Source organism: Camelina sativa, chromosome 6 (genome assembly GCF_030686135.1).
Source record: "Camelina sativa cultivar CO46 ecotype springtype chromosome 6, ASM3068613v1".
Classification (NCBI taxonomy): Eukaryota; Viridiplantae; Streptophyta; class Magnoliopsida; order Brassicales; family Brassicaceae; genus Camelina; species Camelina sativa.
Genome location: NC_141885.1, coordinates 23752346 through 23772885, shown reverse-complemented (window position 1 = coordinate 23772885; position 20540 = coordinate 23752346). Strand labels below are relative to the sequence as shown.

The 20540-nt window shown below is 38.2% G+C and overlaps 5 protein-coding genes and 1 non-coding gene across 8 annotated transcripts; 3 read left to right on the top strand and 3 right to left on the bottom strand.

Annotated features, from left to right (window-relative positions):
- Positions 1-2527: 2527 nt before the first annotated feature.
- LOC104792602 (protein OCTOPUS-like) lies at positions 2528-6353 on the bottom strand. The gene is made up of 3 exons (XM_087454569.1): positions 5561-6353; positions 5436-5500; positions 2528-3933 (listed from the first exon to the last, which is right to left on the bottom strand). Exons 1-3 carry the CDS (start codon positions 6127-6129, stop codon positions 2684-2686), a joined length of 1884 nt encoding a protein of 627 aa, XP_087310695.1. The 5' UTR covers positions 6130-6353; the 3' UTR covers positions 2528-2683.
- A 2626-nt stretch (positions 6354-8979) lies between these two features.
- LOC104792601 (putative anion transporter 3, chloroplastic) lies at positions 8980-12816 on the top strand. 2 transcript variants are annotated; one of them, XM_010518787.3, is made up of 8 exons: positions 8980-9726; positions 10786-11012; positions 11162-11507; positions 11603-11647; positions 11734-11880; positions 11985-12122; positions 12282-12315; positions 12411-12816. In XM_010518787.3, the coding sequence occupies exons 1-8, from the start codon at positions 9304-9306 to the stop codon at positions 12578-12580; spliced, it is 1530 nt and encodes a 509-aa protein (XP_010517089.1). In that variant the 5' UTR covers positions 8980-9303; the 3' UTR covers positions 12581-12816. The 2 variants fall into 2 exon arrangements, 1 of the variants encoding a protein (XP_010517089.1); XR_015559823.1 differs by having other exon boundaries at positions 9041-9726; positions 11590-11647.
- Positions 12817-12944: 128 nt separating this feature from the next.
- LOC104792598 (steroid 5-alpha-reductase DET2) lies at positions 12945-14217 on the top strand. The gene is made up of 2 exons (XM_010518785.3): positions 12945-13665; positions 13770-14217. The coding sequence occupies exons 1-2, from the start codon at positions 13273-13275 to the stop codon at positions 14160-14162; spliced, it is 786 nt and encodes a 261-aa protein (XP_010517087.1). The 5' UTR covers positions 12945-13272; the 3' UTR covers positions 14163-14217.
- A 52-nt stretch (positions 14218-14269) lies between these two features.
- On the bottom strand, positions 14270-18449 carry LOC104792599 (acetyl-coenzyme A carboxylase carboxyl transferase subunit alpha, chloroplastic). Its single transcript, XM_010518786.2, has 11 exons — positions 18009-18449; positions 17391-17817; positions 17113-17295; positions 16854-17014; positions 16638-16752; positions 16395-16549; positions 16259-16310; positions 16110-16178; positions 15935-16012; positions 14681-15863; positions 14270-14603 (listed from the first exon to the last, which is right to left on the bottom strand). The coding sequence occupies exons 2-10, from the start codon at positions 17727-17729 to the stop codon at positions 14703-14705; spliced, it is 2313 nt and encodes a 770-aa protein (XP_010517088.1). The 5' UTR covers positions 17730-17817; positions 18009-18449; the 3' UTR covers positions 14270-14603; positions 14681-14702.
- Positions 18450-18519: 70 nt separating this feature from the next.
- TRNAE-CUC (transfer RNA glutamic acid (anticodon CUC)) lies at positions 18520-18592 on the bottom strand. The gene has a single exon. It is a non-coding gene; the product is annotated as a tRNA-Glu (tRNA).
- A 12-nt stretch (positions 18593-18604) lies between these two features.
- LOC104792597 (OVARIAN TUMOR DOMAIN-containing deubiquitinating enzyme 3) lies at positions 18605-20423 on the top strand. Of its 2 annotated transcripts, none has more exons than XR_015559824.1 (8): positions 18605-18757; positions 18851-19025; positions 19121-19205; positions 19295-19358; positions 19612-19717; positions 19811-19855; positions 19947-20000; positions 20130-20423. XR_015559824.1 is itself a non-coding variant. In XM_010518784.2 (8 exons), exons 1-8 carry the CDS (start codon positions 18736-18738, stop codon positions 20274-20276), a joined length of 708 nt encoding a protein of 235 aa, XP_010517086.1. In that variant the 5' UTR covers positions 18605-18735; the 3' UTR covers positions 20277-20423. The 2 variants fall into 2 exon arrangements, 1 of the variants encoding a protein (XP_010517086.1); XM_010518784.2 differs by having other exon boundaries at positions 19801-19855.
- The last annotated feature ends 117 nt before the right edge of the window (positions 20424-20540 follow it).

Genomic DNA, 20540 nt, shown 5'->3' with positions numbered 1-20540 from the left:
GTATTTAAAACGACCACAAATTAAAACCTTTTGACATTAATTCGATAGATGGTCAAATTGTCCATTTTAAGATCATACATCTCAATTCCTTCAGGTATACATAATACATAATTCTCCTTCTGCTTCACTCTATATGAGTATTAACATAGGAAAATCGAACTCGTCTAACCCAGATCAAACCAAATTAAAGAAGGGATAAAAAAAAAAAAGCTTATAAATATATTCGGTTTACCGTGTATATGTTTTTTTATAACCCTTTTGATTTAAAGTACTTTGATTTTTGTTTAATTAAAGTATATGATGTTTTTTTTCTTTACAAAATACTATTAACCCGTATATATCATATGAATGAGTCTCTAGAATATACGGATGATGATCCATCAGTTTTATGAAGTAAAATTTGTGTTTACACAAAAAAGCGCCGGATAGAATAGCGAGAGAATTTTTTTCTTTTGTTCCACTTATGATCCATAATTTTGTTCTATAATTATCTAATTGGATAAAAAGTAATGTGGATTCAGATTGTGTAGGAAAAAAAACAATTCCAAGGTAAGGTCTAAACTGTTCTAATTGGTAAAGCCGGAAAAAGAGTTGAGTTTATAACGGCGAAAAGCTCCTTTCAAAGGAAGGAGCGACAGAAAAGGTCGGGACAGTGGCTGCTAACCACATTGGCTTCAGAGTACGAATAATAAGTTTTTCAAAAATCAAATAAGTCTCGCCCACGTGGCTGAATTCTGATCATTCACTGATAATTAAGAGACAATAATAGAAGGCACTGCAAACCTTCAACCTCTTTCTTGTGGAGGTTTATAAAGACCGTCCTTACTGGACAACTCACCAGTACCATGTGATCTATCTAATGTAAGAACAATGGTTATTTAATAGTTGATATTTAGCCAGCAAAAAAAAAAAACTGCCGGTTCAAGTAAATAGCATATATATTTATCGACTTATCGTTAAAATAAAAATATTATGGTATAGATAAATTAGTTGTTTATTTTGGTATTTGGATAGTGGATTCGATGGCCACATACGTATTGTTAAAACTTAAAAGTGTCGTAGAAGCTGTGTGAAGTGAGGTGGAGATTATAATTGCTTAGAAACTAAGAGAGTAGAATAAGTTGAGAAATGGCTTTCATGTCGTTGTAAACAATGACCCCAACAAAGACAGCCTCTTTCTTGGGTTTGTTTCAAAGCTAAGGCTATATACAAAATGCGTGTCAACTTGGACGACACCGTTTCGGTCAGGCACGAAATAAACAAGTTTTATACATTTTCTTGGTCAAATTGGTCATTAGTATGTTTGCCGTACGGGAGATGTCTCAGTTAAACAACTTAAACTAGACTGATGCTTTGCTGAACGGTCATGGTTAAAAATGGGTAAAGTGTCAATCACCTCTCTAATTTGTAGTTAATTTGTTATTGTCATTTTCTCAACAATCTTTGAAAGTAACATTTCCTTTTTAGAGAACACTAAAGTCCAAAAGACAACAACGTAACAATTTAAATTCTTCTGATAATTGTATTTCTCATCAGCTTGGAGCCCATAGTACTTGAACAACAACTTCAATCACCCTATAAATTATCGTTGACCCTTTGCATTTAATTTGTTACGTTGTTAGTGTGAGATGGACTAACTAAAAAGACATATGAGCCTTTAGAGCTAAACGATTAAGCTGGGCCTCTATATGTAGATTCTTCACAAATGTTTACCATCTCTAGATTTTATGGACAAAGGAAACGATTTAAGATTAACCAACAGGGGTAATCATCTCTCACTTTTCTCATCCATTTGGACTTGGTGATTTGCAGACTGCTCTTTGTTTCTTTTGTCGCTTGAGGTTTTAATTATGTTTTCTTAACATAATAACCCTAAGAAAGATATTTTTTGCACTATGACCCTCAAAACAATTTTGGACTCATCCTGCTGCTCCCACGGGCTCTTCTTGTCTCCTTAACATTTTACTTTCTTGTCTCCTTAACATGTTCCACGGACCCAAGACTTTATCTTTTGTTTCTGTTGTCGATAGAGCTTTGACAAAAAAACTTAGAGATTAATAACCCCAACAAATAGGAATGCATTTTTTAGTTGTATATATGATTTGAAAACAGTAGATTTACAACCTTTTTTGTTTTGCTTCGTCTACCAAATTATTGATAAAGCCTTTTTCTTTAATCTTTTCTTGAAAGGAGAAAGAATTGTCGCTTTTTGACTTTTGATTTCAAATTTAAAATATGTTCAGTGAAGGTAAACCAGATATAAAAGGTATAATAAACAAATTATTTAAATGAAACGTTTTGCGAAAATTTCGGATGATCATATTCTTCAAGAATCTAGATGTTGTCTTCAAGCTAATTCAACACCGAACCTTCTTTTGTCCATGAGTTACTCCTAATTTAACTATTGTATTTATATATATCAAATCTCTCACATGTCATTGCTTTTTCCATTTTCTCAAATATTATTGTACTAAGAGCAAGAAAAAAGAGAAAAATGTAATCAATCCAAAATTCTGTATACATCCCATTACCAAAGAAGATTGATTAACATTGAACTAAAAGTTATAAGACTGAGCAAATGAAGAATACTTGAACATGTTGTTGTCAAATTCAACTTCACTACCAAACTTATTCCCAATTACCAATCTAAAAAAAAATGACTCGAGAGTCCATTACAATGTTGTCAGTAAAAGTTCATAACATTTCTACTACCAAAAGGTTGAGAAGCCGGAACAGGCCGGTTAGTTGTCGAATTGCTGCTTCCTCGCCGCCTTCCTTTACTCGGCGTCAAGTAAAGCTTGAGCATTCCATTCTCAATCTTACTAACCTTCTTCTTCCCACTAACACATCCATCCACACTACTCCTTTGAAACCCTCCTCCATTGGTACCAGAACTTCTCCAACTCACACTACTATTGCTCCTAATCATCTTCGGATCAAACCCTTTTCTTGATTCTACATTCCACGACCCTGAAAACGTTCGATCCACACCGCTTCTTCCTTCTTCTTCTTCGAATTTGTTCCCGTTTTTTCGATGAAGCAGCCCGAATAAGTTCCAACTCCATCGAGGTTTCTTCGTCCCCTTCTTGTTGCATTCCATAGTAGTCCCTACATTTTCTCGGACACCCATCTCAGTGTTCTCAACAGAGCAATCATCTCTCACTGAATGTGAATGCGAATGCGAATGTGAAATCGACTCTTTTGACAGTTTCATTTCATTGATCTCAGCCACAACAGAGGCTGATAACTTCCTGGTGGAGCTACAACGGTCAAGACTCTTCCTCCGTCTTGAAGATGAGTCTAAGTAGTACTCTCGTGTCTGTGCAGATCCACCAGGAACAATCTCATCCATCACAGGTCCTGGTACCAGTAGTGGTGGAGAAGGTGGAGGCTTTTCCACCGGAATGTGAGTATCTGACCGGAGAACATGATTCCTCACCGGAGAATCTTCAACTACAGACAACATCGAAGTCATTCGCGGCGGAGCACCTGTTCTCCCGATCATATACCCATCCCAAGAAGCACGCGGCTCATCAAACGAGTAACGAGGGTCATCCACCGAAACTCTACCGGCGTCAATTGAGAATCTTCCGGCGTCAATTGAGAATCTTGGATCTGTGTCACACGATCTCCTCCCGTAACCATACTCAGCAATTTCAGACTGTGTATCTCTAAGCTGTCCCCCAATTGACTTCTCTACCGGTAACGCGGCGGATCCAGCTCCGAGATTGCCGGCTCTATGCTTCTTAAGCTTCTGCTTTTGTCTCCATTTCTGCAGTTTCTTGCTAAACACTGACGCCGCTGACCAGAAACTCCCAGCAATCTCTTTGAAGTCTCTGTTTGGCTTCTTAGTCGTCTGTGGATTAAACTCCATTTCAAAGTCCTTCACTTTCTCAATCTTCTCTTCTTCTTCAATCTCTTCTTCTTCTTCTTATTTGATGTAGTATATTTCAGTCAATTAAATTATCAATCCACAATCTCCATTAATCAACTCACTAAGAATACACAAAGTTGTTTAATCTATTCTTAAAAAGAATTGGTTTTGTTGTAACAATCTTAACTAACAAACAAATTAAAGAAAAGAAACAAAACACAACTAATAACAAACTTTGAATCAAGATTAAACAAGTGAACCTTGGGCAAGGTAATTGACTTGGGAGATAGCTAACCAATCCTAGATATCCAGGCAACAATCAAGAACAATCTTATGGCTAAGAACACTAATGCAAATCAATCTATTTCCATGGTAGAGATTCTTATACTAATCAAGTGATAATCAACTTTTTCCAAAGACAATCACAAAGCATGCATTAAGAACAAGTCTTAATACCACTAAGCACCCTAATCATCAATTTCCATTGGCTAGGAGTGCAAAGCCATTGAATAGTTTGGTTCAGGAATTTCATCAAACACCTTATGGGCAATGGAAATCATAATGTCTAGATTCAAGCTTGATCAAGGCTTTCCAGCATTATTAACACTAAACAAGATAGGAAACACATAAAATAAGGCTCTAGACATCAAAGATCAATTATATATCTCCCTAATCTATCTAACCCAAAGTTCTAATGATCTACTCACTCATCATCATGATCACACAAAGGAAATAGTTTGATCTTTGTGAAATCATAATAAGAGATTATAGATTAAGAGATTTGAAAGAGAAATTGCTATTAAAAAACTTAGAAGTACTCAATCATTCAACAAACCAAGAGTAAATAAGCTTAAGAATCCTAAGTGACTGCTAAACAAGAGATAAACAAAAGATAAACCAAAAATAAGAGATACGAGATAAGTCTCTCCTTAATAGGTTTAGAGTATTTATAGCAAAATAAAAGGGAGCCGGGTCAACCTAGTTCAAACCGGGTCAAACCCGGATCAAAACTAAAACAAGTGTGGTGATGGTCTCACACGGCCATGCTTTGACCGTTTGAGATGGCCGATTGGGATGGCCGGACACACTTTGGCCGATGGTTGTGGCCGCTGGTGTAAACGGTGTTTTCTCTTCTTGAGCTCCATCCGCCATGGCTTGGCCGATTGATGAGGTCACGTGGCTCCAACGGTCATGGCTTGGCCGATTGAGATTGGCCGCTGCTGTAGACGATCTTCCTCTTACTGAACTCCATCGGCCAGCTCTTGACCGATTGGGATGGCCGCTGGTCTTCACTCGGCCACCGTTTGGCCGCTGCTCTTGGCCGCGTGTGGCTCCTGTCTTCACTCTGGCTGTATATACGTTCACTCAAACAGATATAACTCTTTACACGCACATCTTAATGGCCTGAAATCACCTCCATTGCAAAGCTTACTCAATTTTCAATAACTTAGATGAAGAACTCTGGAGCTAAATCCCAAAGAAAGATCTTCATACGAGTCGATCTTTGAGGGACTGCAAACTGGTTCCGAATCATCAATCATCTTGTGTGCATCCAAATGTGTGTCTTCCATTATATTGCTAATTATTGACTTATTTGGCTCCAAAATACACTTTCTTTGTACATCTCTACTCCATCATCTGAGATAACAAAATTGATGCAAAATGTAACCTAAACAACCTAAATGCTCATGAATGTCCTTTACGATTTCAATTTCAGTTTCCTCCTCGAAAAGAGGCGACTTTAATACGGAATTGGCGTTTTCGAGATCAATCTCACTTAATATACCCTCTCTGGTTTGAGAATTATTATGCTCCTCTTCGTGAAACAGAGACCAAAGAGTGTTCCTAACCCTAACATCACAAGATCTTCTATGTGGCTCAAAGGTTAAAGCTTCGGCCTTTGTCGCCGAGAACGATTTCGTCCTCCGAAGTTCCTGGAACAACGACCCGGAGGAGGAGGAGGGTTTGAAGATTGCTTTAAGAGCGGCGGAAGACGACGGCGGTTTCCTTGAAGAAGACGCGACGGAGACGGCGGTGCTCTTCCCGGTTGTGATGTCTAGACCAGAGAGACGGTCGAAGAGACAAGAAGGGCAGAATCCAGTGAAACGCTCATCGGGGTGGCGATCACAAGAAGTGGAAGGACGGTGTGGCTGCGGCGGATGTGGCGGCGGAGCTAGAGCTAAGGCTAAGGCTGATGACACAGATGCTGCAACTGAGTTGTTGTTGTTGTTGTTTGCAGGATTATTCATAACCATAACCACCCGTGGCTCATATCGGGATTCGTAAAGAGAGAGAGAGAGAAGAGCTTCAGAGAGAAGGAGAAAAATGTCGATCGAGTGAGAGAGCCGTTTGGGTTCGCAACGGATAGTGACAGAGGAAAGAGAAAACAAACAGGGAAAATTATGGAGTTTATAAAAGAAAAGGGAGTGAAATTAGAATAAAGAGAAAACATTAGGGGTCACTTTGAAAAATAGCTTATTCGCTAGTTCCGTTGTAAAACTTTTTTAGCAGTGAGTGAGTCGTACTCTAACAACAACACTACTACTACTGCTGCAGACAGAACAAGGCAAGTCTAGGGGCTCTCGCTTGTTAAATGACTGTTACGCCCCTAAATTTACTTCTACTATCACTACCTAAGAAGTAAGTATATAATAAGAACAATCTTTGTTTTTTTTTTCCTACGATCTTGAAGGGACAAGCCATTTTTGTCTGTCTACTCAAAAATTTTGAGTTTTCACACTCTCTTGTTATTTTATTATTTTAGAATTTTAAGCTAGCTGGAATCAAAGCTCATGAATCATCATTATTTGTTTGACTGTTTTTGTACTTACTAAAACGTTTTAATTTATTCGAGTTTAAATGTGATAATAATACCGAATGGCCAAGGCCAAAGTGAAACTAATCCCTTATTACGGCTTTATTCTCGTTATCTCTTAAATTCTAGTTTTTTTTTGTGTGTGTTTTGGCTACTGTTCTTTCTTAGATTCGTCGTTCTATAGAAATAGATCCTCATTTGTAAGCGTTAAAGTGCGTTGTGCTGAAGTACGTTGACGAGATTGTAACTCCATGTTCTTCGGATCCTATTCATCTCTTGTATGGGTAGCGTCATGTATGCACATATATATGGGTCATGTATAGAACAGTGAATTTGAGTGCAACAAATATCATATGGGTTAGTTTGTTGTTTGTATGTGCTTTTTATGAATACTCGTAATTTTGGTTATTAAATGACACTATAAGATACTATATTTGTAAGTTCTTCTTTTTTACGTGGAACCGATCGATAACTTAATAATATGTTTTGGGAAAAAAAACATGAATAGTTTTTATACTTATGTTTTTTATACTTTTAAGGGGGGGGGGGGGGGGGGGCGAATGCAAAGACAGGTAATATTTAGAGCTCGAGGATGTTTCTGCCATTACTTGTTCACTTTATAATCACATTTCGCTTTCTTTCTGTCTTTCTCTTTTATATTTTCTACCTTTCCACTTTCAATTTTGTTTTAGCTTTTTCTTGTTCTATTGCTCTTTTTGTTTTCTCTACCTTTTGTCTTTTGAGAACACATCAAATAATGCATGTTAAATAAGTTTTGTTAATCTTTAATTATACTCGTGTATATCGTATAGTGAAACTTTTTCTCATGTCTTCATGCACAATCACATACCTTCGTTAAATCGTTAGAATTCTATTAAATTCACACACGTGAATAGTATTATCCTATAAAAAAATGAATAACCAAATACTTTACGATTTAAATTTTAACATCGGAAAGTAATAATTGAGAATATGAAGAAGGGCGTGGGATAGAGAGAGCACCGACGGCGCACGAGGGGGAGTGATGAAGATTGAAGAGAGTCCCCTCGGTGAGTCACGAGTTTAACCAGACTCGTGTAAACCCGTTTACTTTTTTTCTCCCTCAGCACACATGTGTCTCTCCATTAGGCTTATCTTCGGCCTATTTACTCACTTAGCACATGAAGTAATAATAATAAGTCAATGACTTGAAGTCATTCATCTCCTCGTAGGTTTTCATATTAAAAAAAATATAGGTTCACTCTTCCTTTAAGATGTACTTAGAAGTTGCTTTTATATTTGTGAAATATTATGTTTCTCTTTTCTTTTTCTTTTTTAGCTATCGTAGGAGTTTTAATGGAGTTTGGAATCTTTTATTTATTTAGGAAGGAATTTAAAACATGTTGAGGTAACATGACCCCTGCCATGTTATGAACCACTCGTAGGATGCATTAACACTTTGAATATTTCAGCCTCACTTTTGATGATTTTAAAACTATGTATAGACCCAAATTATGAAAGTTTTATAGATTTGGAGTTATAATTTATAGCCGTTTAGGCATCTCATGATCTCACTACAAACTATTAGGAATCTATTCATATACTTAATTGGGAATCATTTATATTTTATATGATCTATGCACATCACATGACATCATGTGTGATTGTATGAATACGACTACAACGTCTTTGTAAGCTATACCAAATATGTTATAAAAGGAACCATTGTAAACTGATTTTGGACGAAATATTCTTAATTCAAAATAACTTTAGCAACTTTTTTTTTGGTATTTGAGATAATAACGAAAGTTGTAAGCCATTCATACATTGCATAGTAATGATATTACAAAATAGTTGAAGCAAATAATGTGATTGCGATTATAATGTAGTGGTAAGTGGTAACGATATTAAATGTTTTGAAGAAACTTTTAGTTATTAAAATGAAACAAAAAAAATTAAAAATAAATAGTAACGATACAATTTGGACGTGATGTGTAGGGAAAAATTGTTTTTTTTCCCCTTTTTGGGCTTTGAATAAATTGCGCTTTCAAATAAATTGGGCTTTCTCTTTACCATTATAGACCATTACAAATACTGTACCAAATAGTTAGCAATAGTTCTATTCACACATCACACTAATCACTATGCTGTCCAAACTAATACTTTTGTTTTTACCTCTTCACAGTAGATTTAGACATTTGGTGAATAGCTCGTTGACTTATGTGGTGACCTTTTTCACGTAGACAGCGATTGTATTGACTTATGCGGACATATTTTCACTTATATAAACCCAATACAAATTGGAATTGTTAAGGTTGATTATAACGGAAGCTCCGTTAATTAATAACTCGGTAGTCCGTAGTCTTGTTGACGTGGTAGAGGCACTTTGTCATATGAAACACATGACGTGTCACCACGTAAGAGGACGCAGCATAAACTAGTATTTTTTTAACATTGAGTAAAGTAGCCTTCACCACCAAACACACCACGCCAGTCAGTACAAAAGACTTTCAAACGTTTCTTTCATGACAGCATCGTCCTCTCTCTCTCTCTCTCTCTCTCTCTCTCTCTCGTTCCTCTAACCACTCCTAAACCTTTACTAATATGAAAATTTAATCTTTTCTTAAGTAATTTAATGGCGGTAACATCGTTGGTAATACCTTTGCAGCATTCGTCATGTTTATTAAGTTTCCGCCGGAATCCAATCTTAAGCAAGAAAGCCCTTGTGCCGGTCGGGTTCGAAGCCCGAAAAAATCATACTCAACGCGATAATATACGTTCCGCGTGGCAAGTAAAAGGGAAAAGAAGAGGCGAGGCGGTGGTTGCGGCGGCGAAGAAAAAAAGAAACCAATCGCCGGAAAGATGCGCGGCGGAGGGAGTAACGATCGGAGGAGGAGAGACGGACGCGATACCGATGATGCCGGAAAGGATTAAAGTAGTGATACTGATGGCGTGCATGATGTGTCTGTGTAACGCTGACCGAGTTGTTATGTCCGTTGCGGTGGTTCCACTTGCCGAGAAGCTTGCTTGGTCGAGTTCTTTCTTAGGGGTAGTTCAGGTACTTTCTAAATCCCCTAATAATGTTTTCATTAACTCTAGATTACATTCTTGATCCGCGTATCTTGGCCTTGGAGTAATCAACTTTAAACAAGATAACGAAAACGAAGATTTCAAGATTTTAGCTAAAACATACAGTTTATTACGGATTTCAAACGTTTGTAAATTCCGTAATTGTATCTATAAACTTGTTAAACACTTACTGAAACATCGGGTGATTAAAAAAAAATAATAATATTTGATATAAATTAGAAAAAGATGGAGTAGTTGTTGAGGAAAAAAGGTTGGTGCGTTGTTTCAAGCGGTGGAGATGGCTTTTGACGTTAGCGTGAATGTGAATCACTGATATCACCCAATCTGTTTATGGTGTGGGTCGCGTTAATTGTCCTTTATTTTGTTTTTTTTCAGAGGTTTTGTGTGGCTTCAAAGCCAGTCACAAAAATCCAATCCCTCACATTTTGGAATTATTCAATTCCATTATAGAGGATCCAATTTGAGTCCTCAATTACTATAGATAATTATTTTCTTCTAAATTCCTGGTTTGACCAACACGCTATATTGGTATTTTCTATTAATTATAACAAAATTTGCCCAATAAAAAACAGAAATAATGTTAACAAAATGGACTCACATGAGTTTACTCAAATGAAAGATGCAAATTATGTGTTCCAAAATATATGAATATATAGACTGATATACTAAAGTTTTTACAAATCTAAAAGTCGTGTGGATCATATAAGTTTCATATAAGATCATTATATATGGTTTACTTATAATTATGACTTCCAAATATGTTTAGAAATTTTAATAAACATGTGGGTCATTTTGAAATATTAAAATTCTAACTATGTGAGAAACAAAGTAGGTGTAGTAATAATGCATAAAACAAACGTTTGTATGTGTGGGGCGATGTCACCCACAAAGTTTTTATCACCAATATATGTATATTATAATAAATATATGATATCCTTCTTGGATTAGCACCACTTTAACATTGTTTGGCATACACAATGGTTTCTTAATTACGTGCTATGGATTGAAACACTTTTTGATTTTGCAGTCCTCCTTCCTATGGGGTTACATTTTTTCATCGGTTATCGGAGGAGCACTAGTGGATCGGTATGGAGGCAAAAGAGTATTGGCTTGGGGAGTGGCATTATGGTCCTTAGCCACTATACTCACTCCTTGGGCAGCTACACACTCGACCTTAGCGTTATTGTGTGTCCGAACCTTCTTTGGCCTCGCTCAAGGCGTTGCATTGCCCTCTATGACCACAATTCTCTCAAGGTGAGTCCTTACATTCAAGAACATACTTTCTGAATAACTCAAAACGTTTTACTACTTCTTAACTATGTAAACCGCATACGTAGAAAATGGGGTTTGAAAACAATCACAAACCTAACTTATATGTGTAACGTAAACGTGTACTGTTTCAGGTGGTTCCCTACCGATGAACGAGCGAGTGCGGTTGGTATATCGATGGCCGGGTTTCACATGGGAAACGTGGCGGGACTTCTGCTGGCGCCACTCTTGTTATCATCTATAGGGATCTCTGGTCCATTCATTCTTTTTGCATCCTTAGGTCTATTGTGGACGTCAAGTTGGTCAAGCGGCGTTACAAACAACCCTCAAGACAGTCGATTCATAACCGGGTCAGAACTCAGCCTTATCCAGGCTGGAAAACCGGTTGACCCGCCGACAAATCCAGACCCACCTGTGCGACTACTTTTCTCGAAAATGCCCACTTGGGCGATCATTATCGCTAATGTGACTAATAACTGGGTGAGTTTGAGTTTGATAGTATCCTTTTGTAAGAGTAATGTCTTATCTTCTTTTTCATAAACTCTCACACGGTTTCCGTTAGTTGTTGTTGACAGGGATACTTTGTTCTTCTCTCATGGATGCCTGTTTACTTCCAAACCGTAAGTATATAGCTAGGGATTATTTCTTGTTTTGATTTAGATAAGAAATGAAAAGATGATGATGTTTTATGTTGTTCGATCCACAGGTGTTTAATGTGAATTTGAAGCAAGCGGCTTGGTTCAGCGCTGTTCCATGGGCGGCAATGGCGGTCACAAGTTACTATGCAGGTGCAGCGTCAGACTTCATGATCAGAACTGGTCACTCTGTAACCTTTGTCCGGAAGGTTATGCAGGTGATTATAAAAAAATGCAATACTGAAGTTAACAAAAGCCAAAAATGTAAGATTTTATTTTCTCACATTATTCTAAAGGAAAGTCTTGGCTTTGAATTGTACAGTCTATAGGATTTATGGGTCCTGGATTGTCTTTGCTCTGCCTCAACTACGCAAAGACGCCTACTTGTGCAGCGGTTTTCATGACCATTGCATTAAGCTTGAGTTCCTTTAGCCAAGCTGGGTTTCTCCTCAATATGCAAGTACGTTAATTATAAAACCTTATATATAAACCATTTTATTCCAAGATTGACTTGATCACTAAACTAACCATTTTGGGATTGATTTGATCACTAACCTAACCATTTTTGGGATAATCTTGAATCTCACAACATTGTTTTGGTTTCTATTTGCGGAAACAGGACATTGCACCACAATATGCTGGTTTCCTACACGGTAAATGTCAACATATGGTGGATCTTTTTTTCTTTCTAGAATTGTTTTTTCGTTATTTCTTGCTGAAAAAGTTAGGGCTGTATGTGCTGAGACAGGTATTTCGAATTGTGTGGGCACGTTCGCTGCGATCGTAAGTACAATAGGGACGGGATATTTCGTGCAATGGCTCGGGTCTTTTCAGGCGTTTTTGACGTTGACGGCGGTTCTTTACTTTGCAACCACTGTGTTCTGGATCGTTTTTGCAACCGGAGAACGAGTCTTCTAGATCCAAAAAAGAGCGCTCCTATTTTTTAACACGATTAGATCTTTAATTAGGATACCTGTAATTATTTCGTAATCTCAAACGTCAGCTGAGCTATAAATTCAAGTCTTGGTCAAATTGTTGTAGCTCAATGCATGGTTCATTATCTTTATCCCCGATGTCGGAAGAAACAATACGTGTCGAATCCACAATTGCCAAATCACATTTTGTGGTCAAATTTTATATTTTTTTCGGTCAAATTTTAATATTTGTAAACCCACAATTTTTTGAGATATTATATTTAGTCTTTTTTACTACAACCCCACAAAAAAGAAAAAAAAAAAAAAAAAATCCTATTAATACTATATACTATCACATTTGCTAAACATTTATGAAATTAAAAAGCATAAGCACGAGTTTGCTAAACATTTTAATGCTGGCACATTTTCACCAAATTTAACATTTGTAAAGAGAGATTCACCCCCAAATATTTTGGCTATTTGTTAAATATTCATTTTTCATAGATCCCTTTTTGTCAATTTACAGTAAAAAATCTACTCACCGAAAAAGGAAACAAAAATATTAAATCCATTTTTTTTTTTTTTTTTTTGACTTTTCGTTCATCACTCACCCTATCTTCGTATTTGAACTCTCTACCCCGGAGACGGAGAGATCTGATCTTTTCCCCAATTCGAAAACTCCCCCAAAAGAAAAAAATGGAAGAGATCGCCGATCAAACCTTCTTCCGCTACTGTCTCCTCACCCTAATTTTCTCCGGTCCACCGACCGCCGTCGCTCTCAAATTCCTCCAAGCTCCTTACGGCAAACACAACCGTACCGGATGGGGTCCGTCGGTATCTCCGCCGATTGCTTGGTTCCTCATGGAGAGCCCGACCTTGTGGCTAACGCTCCTTGTCTTCCCCTTTGGTCGTCACGCTCTCAATCATAAGTCTCTCATCTTAATCTCTCCTTATCTCATCCATTACTTCCACCGCACCATCCTTTACCCTCTTCGTCTCCTCCGCAGCTCCTCCTCTGGAAAAAGTGGTTTTCCGATCAGTATCGCCGCCATGGCTTTCACCTTTAATCTCCTCAACGCTTATATCCAGGTACGAGTCTACTGTCCAGCTTATTTCGGTTTGGTTCGATTTTTCTGGTTAATAAAATTAGATGCAAAGAATCAAACTAAACCGGAACATTTCAATTTAAACAGGCGAGGTGGGTTTCTCACTACAAGGACGACTACGAAGACGGACTGTGGTTCTGGTGGCGGTTTATTATTGGTTTGGTGGTTTTTGTAGCCGGTATGTGGATTAACATCACGTCAGACCGGACTTTGGTACGATTGAAGAAAGAGAACCGTGGAGGCTATGTGATACCGAGAGGAGGATGGTTCGAGCTTGTAAGCTGCCCGAATTACTTTGGAGAAGTCGTCGAATGGTTGGGCTGGGCTGTCATGACTTGGTCTTGGGCCGGTATTGGTTTTTTTCTGTACACTTGTTCCAATTTGATCCCGCGCGCACGTGCGAGTCACAAGTGGTATAGTGACAAGTTCAAGGACGAGTATCCCAAGACTCGAAAAGCTGTTATTCCTTTTGTGTACTGAAAATACGATATGTCATGTTTATGTCTCAACTTTATATAGTGAATTTGTTCCAAAATGTTCAGTAATTTGGTTTAGATTCTTCAACAGTGAAAAAAAAAAAAAAACTGTTTATTATTTAGACAAATCTATAAATATCAAAAGGTTTGAGCACAAGAGGGGGTGAAAGCGTTACGTACGTCATGTGAGACTTAGAAAGACAAAACTAAGTGTTCTAACGAAACAAAAAGACATAACAAATACAGAAATGAATCAAAAGACAAAAAAGTCAACAGCTAACGCTTGATCCAATCCAGAAATCATGTTTCTAGTAGCTAAAACTAGAGAAGGCAAGTCTTTTGTAGTTGCTGTTTCTCCACTAAGCGTTTATATGTTTTCTCTTTGCTTCAGATTGTGTGGAGGATACAGCCTCTTTACCAGAGAAATCGAAAGAGCTTCAAGATCCTGCGAGTTTGTTTTCTTTGTGTTAGTTAGTATTGGTTGTGTTTTTGTGAATGAAAATAGAAAGATTTCTGACTTACAAACAATGTCTTGTTCTGTGCTTCAGGCGAAGCTGGGGTTAATGATCTCTGACTTTCCAGATTCTGAACTATCTTCGTCGTCGTCATCATCTTCTTTCACACTCCCGTCTGATTCCTCTGCAGCTAGTTCACGTGCAGCTGCGAGCTCCTTCTCAAGCTCCTCTTGCTTTTCCTGAAGTCCTGACATACTCAGAGTCTCTGCAATCTTCTGCTTTATCTGTTGCTCAAGTGCTTCAATCTTCTGACTTGCCTCGGTGACACCAGGCGTTTGGCTCGCCTTTGCGGTTTCCACTTTCAGCAACTCCACCATGCTCTTGATCTGTGGTGTCCTCACCACCTCCGCAATCTTCTCGTTGATTTCTTGGTTCAGCTTTTCATACTTTTCTTGAAGGTTTTCGGATGGGGCAAAGGTCTGCTGCTCAGCCACATCCTTCAGATTTGGTTTCACAGCTTCCAGTTCCAGACCCATTGACTTTAACACACCAGCCATCTCTGCTTCAACCTCCCCTTTCGTCTTCATAACTTTTTCTTTTAGTTCATCTGGTAACTCTTCAAAAGATGAAGCTCCTGAGCTCGCGACCTCAGCTTTGATTGCCTCAACTTTTTCTCTAATTTCAGGGCGGTTAACTGCTTCCTGGAACCGCTTATTGATCTCCTTTCTCATTGAAGTAGCTTCTGATGCTGCCTTGGCTCTTGAAAAGTCCCTCAGCATGTTCAGCTTAGATTTTAGGCTATCATAGTTAGGCGCGTCAGTCAAACGGGTATTGAACTCTTCCTTAAGCTTCTCGATTTTCTCAATTAGAACCGGGTGCATAAGATGCTCCTCTGCACTCGCTTTCGAGAACTCTTCTCGCATTGCCGTTAGCCTCTCCTCCAAACCTACTGCTCTTGCAGCTTCAGTGTACTCGTCATCTATCTCTGATTTGAGTTTCTCAATCATCTCATTAAGAACTTCACTCGAAGGCTCTTCCTCTGAAGACGTTTCCTTGGCTTTCATAATCTGCTCCTTCAGATTGTCAACCTCACCCTGCAGCTTCCGGCTGTCTGAAAACACGGCTTCCCTCTTCTTCATGTTGATTTTCCTACTCGGCTCTATTTCTTCACCCTCTATGAACACTCCAATCTTTCGGTACTTAGCCATCCTGTGCTTCAGCAGCTCCTCCCCACTCATTTTCCCGAATTCCTACAAAAAACACGAAAGTTAAAGACCTTTTTGATCCACGTTCAGTGTTGAGGCAAATAACTATGCCTTACATTCATATTTTCATTGATAGCAATCTTTATCTGCTGCGATGTCCATGAAGGATCAGCATGTGCCCCACCAAGCGGTTCCTGTACAACATGTAAGAGAGTAACACCTTAATCCAAAGCGACAAAAAGTGGTGTAAGAGGCAAAAAAAATAAATAGATAAAGAGTAGAATCAGTTACAGGAATGATTCCATCGGCTACATTAAGCTTGACCAGCTCCTTGGAAGTAATTCTAAGCTTTTCAGCAGCCTGCGTACAAGAATTTGATTTCAGTTGTAACTTTAGATTCTACATGATCACTTAATCGAGTAGAAGAACAGTGAACAGACCTCAGGGGCAGCCTTGGAAGTCTTCCACAAGATCGCTGCACAGGCCTCTGGACTGTGAAAGGTAAAACAACAGATGTTGATAAATCAATCCGTAGAAATATTATATAATCATATCTACATTGTGGGAAATTTTTACCTGGCAACATAGAAAACTGCATTTTCGAGCATCAACATCTTATTAGCACAGCCAATGGCTAGGGCCCCACCAGAACCACCTTCCCCAATGACAATAGAAAGAATTGGAACTTTCAGGCCAAACATTGTCCTCAGATTGTTGGCTATCGCTTCACCCTATTATACAGAAAAGCAAAAGAAAATGTAATGCTGCAGATAAACCAGTACACTTCGAAGTTTAAACATTAAAAGACAAGCCCTGTACCTGTCCAAGTTCCTCGGATTTAAGGTCAGCATAGGCTCCAGGAGTGTCGATGAATGTCACGATGGGAAAACCGTGATGATCTGCGTAATACATCATCCGTAGTGCCTTCCTGTAACTGTTGTTGGCATTACAGAAATTCTGATAAGAGTCTTGTTCACTTTGAATATATATCTATTTGAAGTACAAACCAGAAAGTTCCTAGTGAAGCAAACATACCCATGAGGAGTAGGCATCCCAAAGTTACGCATTATATTTTCTTTGGTGTTTCTACCTTTCTGGTGACCTATGAACATATATCGCTTTCCATCAATGGTTCCAATCCCCGTTACGATTGCAGGGTCATCATACCCTGCTCGGTCTCCATGAAGCTCCATAAACTGAAACAAGAACAGAGAGTACCAAGGATTAAAAAAACCAAGAATTTATCCTCAATGCATGACAAAAAAAAAAAAGCCTTATTACTGAGAAACCAGACCTTGTCAGTGATGTTATGTATATGATCAAGGAAAGTAGGTCGGTTGGGATGGCGTGCAATGTTCACACGTTGTATCGGAGTGAGATGTGTGTAAAGATCTTTCAGTGCCTGTCTATACTTGTTCTCCAAAGTGATGATCTGCTCAGTAAAGTCCAAGCCAGTTTCATTCGCCATCTTCCTCACCTGAATCACAAGGACCAAAACTGTTTAGTGAAAACTACACTCCAGACAACTGACATTAGCAATCAAACTACGATGATTAGTATTCTCATTCATACATCGACAATCTTCTTCTCCAATTCGACTAGTGGCTTCTCGAAATCCAAAGTGACAGGCTTCTGAGTATCTCCCAAAGGTTTGAACTCAGACAGGTACGACAAGACTCCTCCTTTCACATTAGGGTCAGGATTCGCCGGCCATGGATGGTCAAATTTCTTACCTTTCTTGAGCCGAGCTGTCACAGCCAAGCTCTTTCTTCTGGTGGTAGTAAACACTGCTCTTCCTAGGGTTTTCAATGGTACCCCATTAACACCCTTGGTCGAACTACGCAAGTAATCCGAAGCAGAAGCAGAAGAAGCTCCGCCTAATGCTAGTGATGAATGAGACATTGAAGCCATTTTTTTTTTGTTTTTGTGCCTCGATAGCTGAGGTTGATTTCTTCGAATTACTACTTGAATGGATCCACTCCAAACAGATCCCAATCCTCTAAAATAACCAAAACCAAAGACTAAATTAGAGAATAAATCAATCGATCACTACTAAATCCACGAGAGATTAAATCATATGGGTCAGATTCGTTCAATTGATTATTTTGCGTCAAGCAAATATCAAATTCCAAAAAAGACTCAAACCCATCAATGACTAAACAAAACCCAGCTCAAAGAATCAAACTTTACCTCAAAACACGAAGAAAAATCAAAGATCCGAGGCGAAGAAGGTGGGCAGACTCAAAAGGGAATGAATAAGGAAAGAAGCATCGAAGAGATCGTAGTATCTGAAAAAAAAAAATTGAAGGTAGGAAGGAACAAAACAAGTGTTATGCGAGTGAGTGAGCGTGAAGAGAGCGCGTGGATTTTGTGTGGAAGTGTTTTCGATATTTCTTATGCAGATTGGGAAATAAACACACAGCTTCAGCTTGGGTTCTGTCTTTTGTTGCCAATTGCCAGAATTTTCCGGTTGGTCGTTAAACCATAAAGTTTTAGACCTTGCTCTCTCGCACGTGCCCACGTGGCTCCTCCTACGTGTGAGATTTGATACCTATCACTTCAAATAAACAAAAACTATTAAAGTTTTGGATATGTTCCGGTGGATTTGGTGGGGTTAGGTTATGTAGCGGTGACGTTTATTGGACTATTTTTCCTTAGTTAAATTAATCAGCCGGCTTAAAAACAAAAAACAAAAAAAAAACTCCGTTGCCGGGACTCGAACCCGGGTCTCTCGGGTGAGAGCCGAGTATCCTGACCAGCTAGACTACAACGGATTTGTGTTCGTTATGAGTTATTATCTTATGTATCGGATACGATTTGAAATGCCTACACCTTTGCTCTTCTTCCCTTCTTCCCTTCTTCAAGGGACTTCAAGTCCCAAATTCGAATTCCCCTTATCTCCCTTGCAAGAGATTCCATGGAGCTCAAACCTTCCAACAGTAATTACTTCATTCCTTTTCATCATCCCATTTTGCTTTCTTCTCGTTTAATCATCAACTGCAATCATCAATTTGGGATTTTTATTATTGCAGATAACATTCTTGAGCAGCTGAGAAATGGGTTCGCTCGGTTCGAGCTTGTTTCTTCCCCTACTGCTTCTGTTTCAGATTCAATTTCCTCCACTTCGCAGTCTTCACTCCCTGCTTCGTTCTTGAGTGTCACTAAGGGCAATAGCTATGTGTTCTTCGCCAGAATCGGTTCTTCCAGGTAGGTTTAAATCAGCTCTTAAACCATTGAATTAAAAAAAAATTTGAGTCTTTCTTGAAAACACTTTAACGCTAATCTGCGATATTCATGTCTAGGAATCAGTCTCCTGCAAAGAAAAAAGTTGAGCAGTACGCTGTGGATAGAGTTAAAGGGGATGGACGATGTCTGTTTCGAGCATTGGTATTGTAGTCTTTTGCTTTCTCTGATTCTCTGTGTTCTTTTACTGAGGTTTCCTGAAGAAATGTTGTGATGTTTTCAATGTAAATTAGGTGAAAGGGATGGCCTTTAACAAAGGTGTTACTCTTAACCCCACGCGAGAGAGGGATGATGCAGGTGACTATATATATTTTATCATATAGCCTTGCTTTGATGTTTGTTGTGTGTTTTTTGAGAACTAAGAGATTGAGCTGTCTTGAGGTTACTGAGTTTAAGAAATCAAAAGTAGAGTTCTTTCAGTCTGTTGTTAGCCTTTTAGGTGGGAAAATGTTTTCCTTTTGTGGGTTCTGTTGTCTATTGATTGTTGAGAATGCTATATCTTGTTCATCATGTGTCTTTATGGCAAGAAACTTGCATTTGATTTACACAGATGAGTTACGAATGGCTGTGAAAGAGGTTATATGCAATGATCCCAAGGAAAGGGAGAAGTACAAAGAAGCTTTAGTGGCTATTGCTGTTGATGAGTCTCTGAAACGGTGAGTATCCATTCACTTTTTTCCCATTTTTTTCAGCTAAATGACTATGTTTCTCTTATCACATTAAACACTTAACTTCACAGCTATTGCCAGCGTATTGGAAGACATGATTTTTGGGGAGGGGAGTCTGAGCTACTAGTGAGTTCCTAACACACACCCATTGTGTAAACTCAAAAATTGTCATCATAGAGAGACGATCTAATAATGTCAATGTGTTTGCTTTCAACAGGTTCTTTCCAAGCTGTGTAAACAGCCAATCATCGTCTACATACCCGAGCATGAGGTAATAATAATCCCTTTTGAGTTATGAGTCTTTAAAAGTAGACAAGGATTGGTGTTTCTTTCGTTCTAGTAAGTCAGGTCTCGATCGTAGTCAGGTCTTTGAGTTATATTTTTGGATTTGTTTATCCAGCACGGTAGAGGAGGGTATGCGTCAGGTTTTATACCGATCCAAGAGTATGGAGCTGAGTTTCGAGGAGGCTGGGGAAAAGGAAAGACGAACAAGAATGTTGTTAGGCTTCTTTACAGTGGTAGAAACCATTATGATTTGCTTCGTTGAATTGTATCATTATTTCTTACTTGAGAATTCCGTTGACTTCATCATGGTTATTGTTATGAGAAAAAAAAAATTGGAATTTGTTTTACCCTTAACATACATTATGTGAATCTTAATTAAACTTAAGTATTATTGTATTTTTTTTTGTAACCATTTATTTCACATTAAAAAAAATATTTAAAGCACAATATTTAGTAAATTTATAAAACACGAAAAATATAGTATTTATTATTAAAAAAAGAATAAAAATGTATTTTTAAAAAGCTA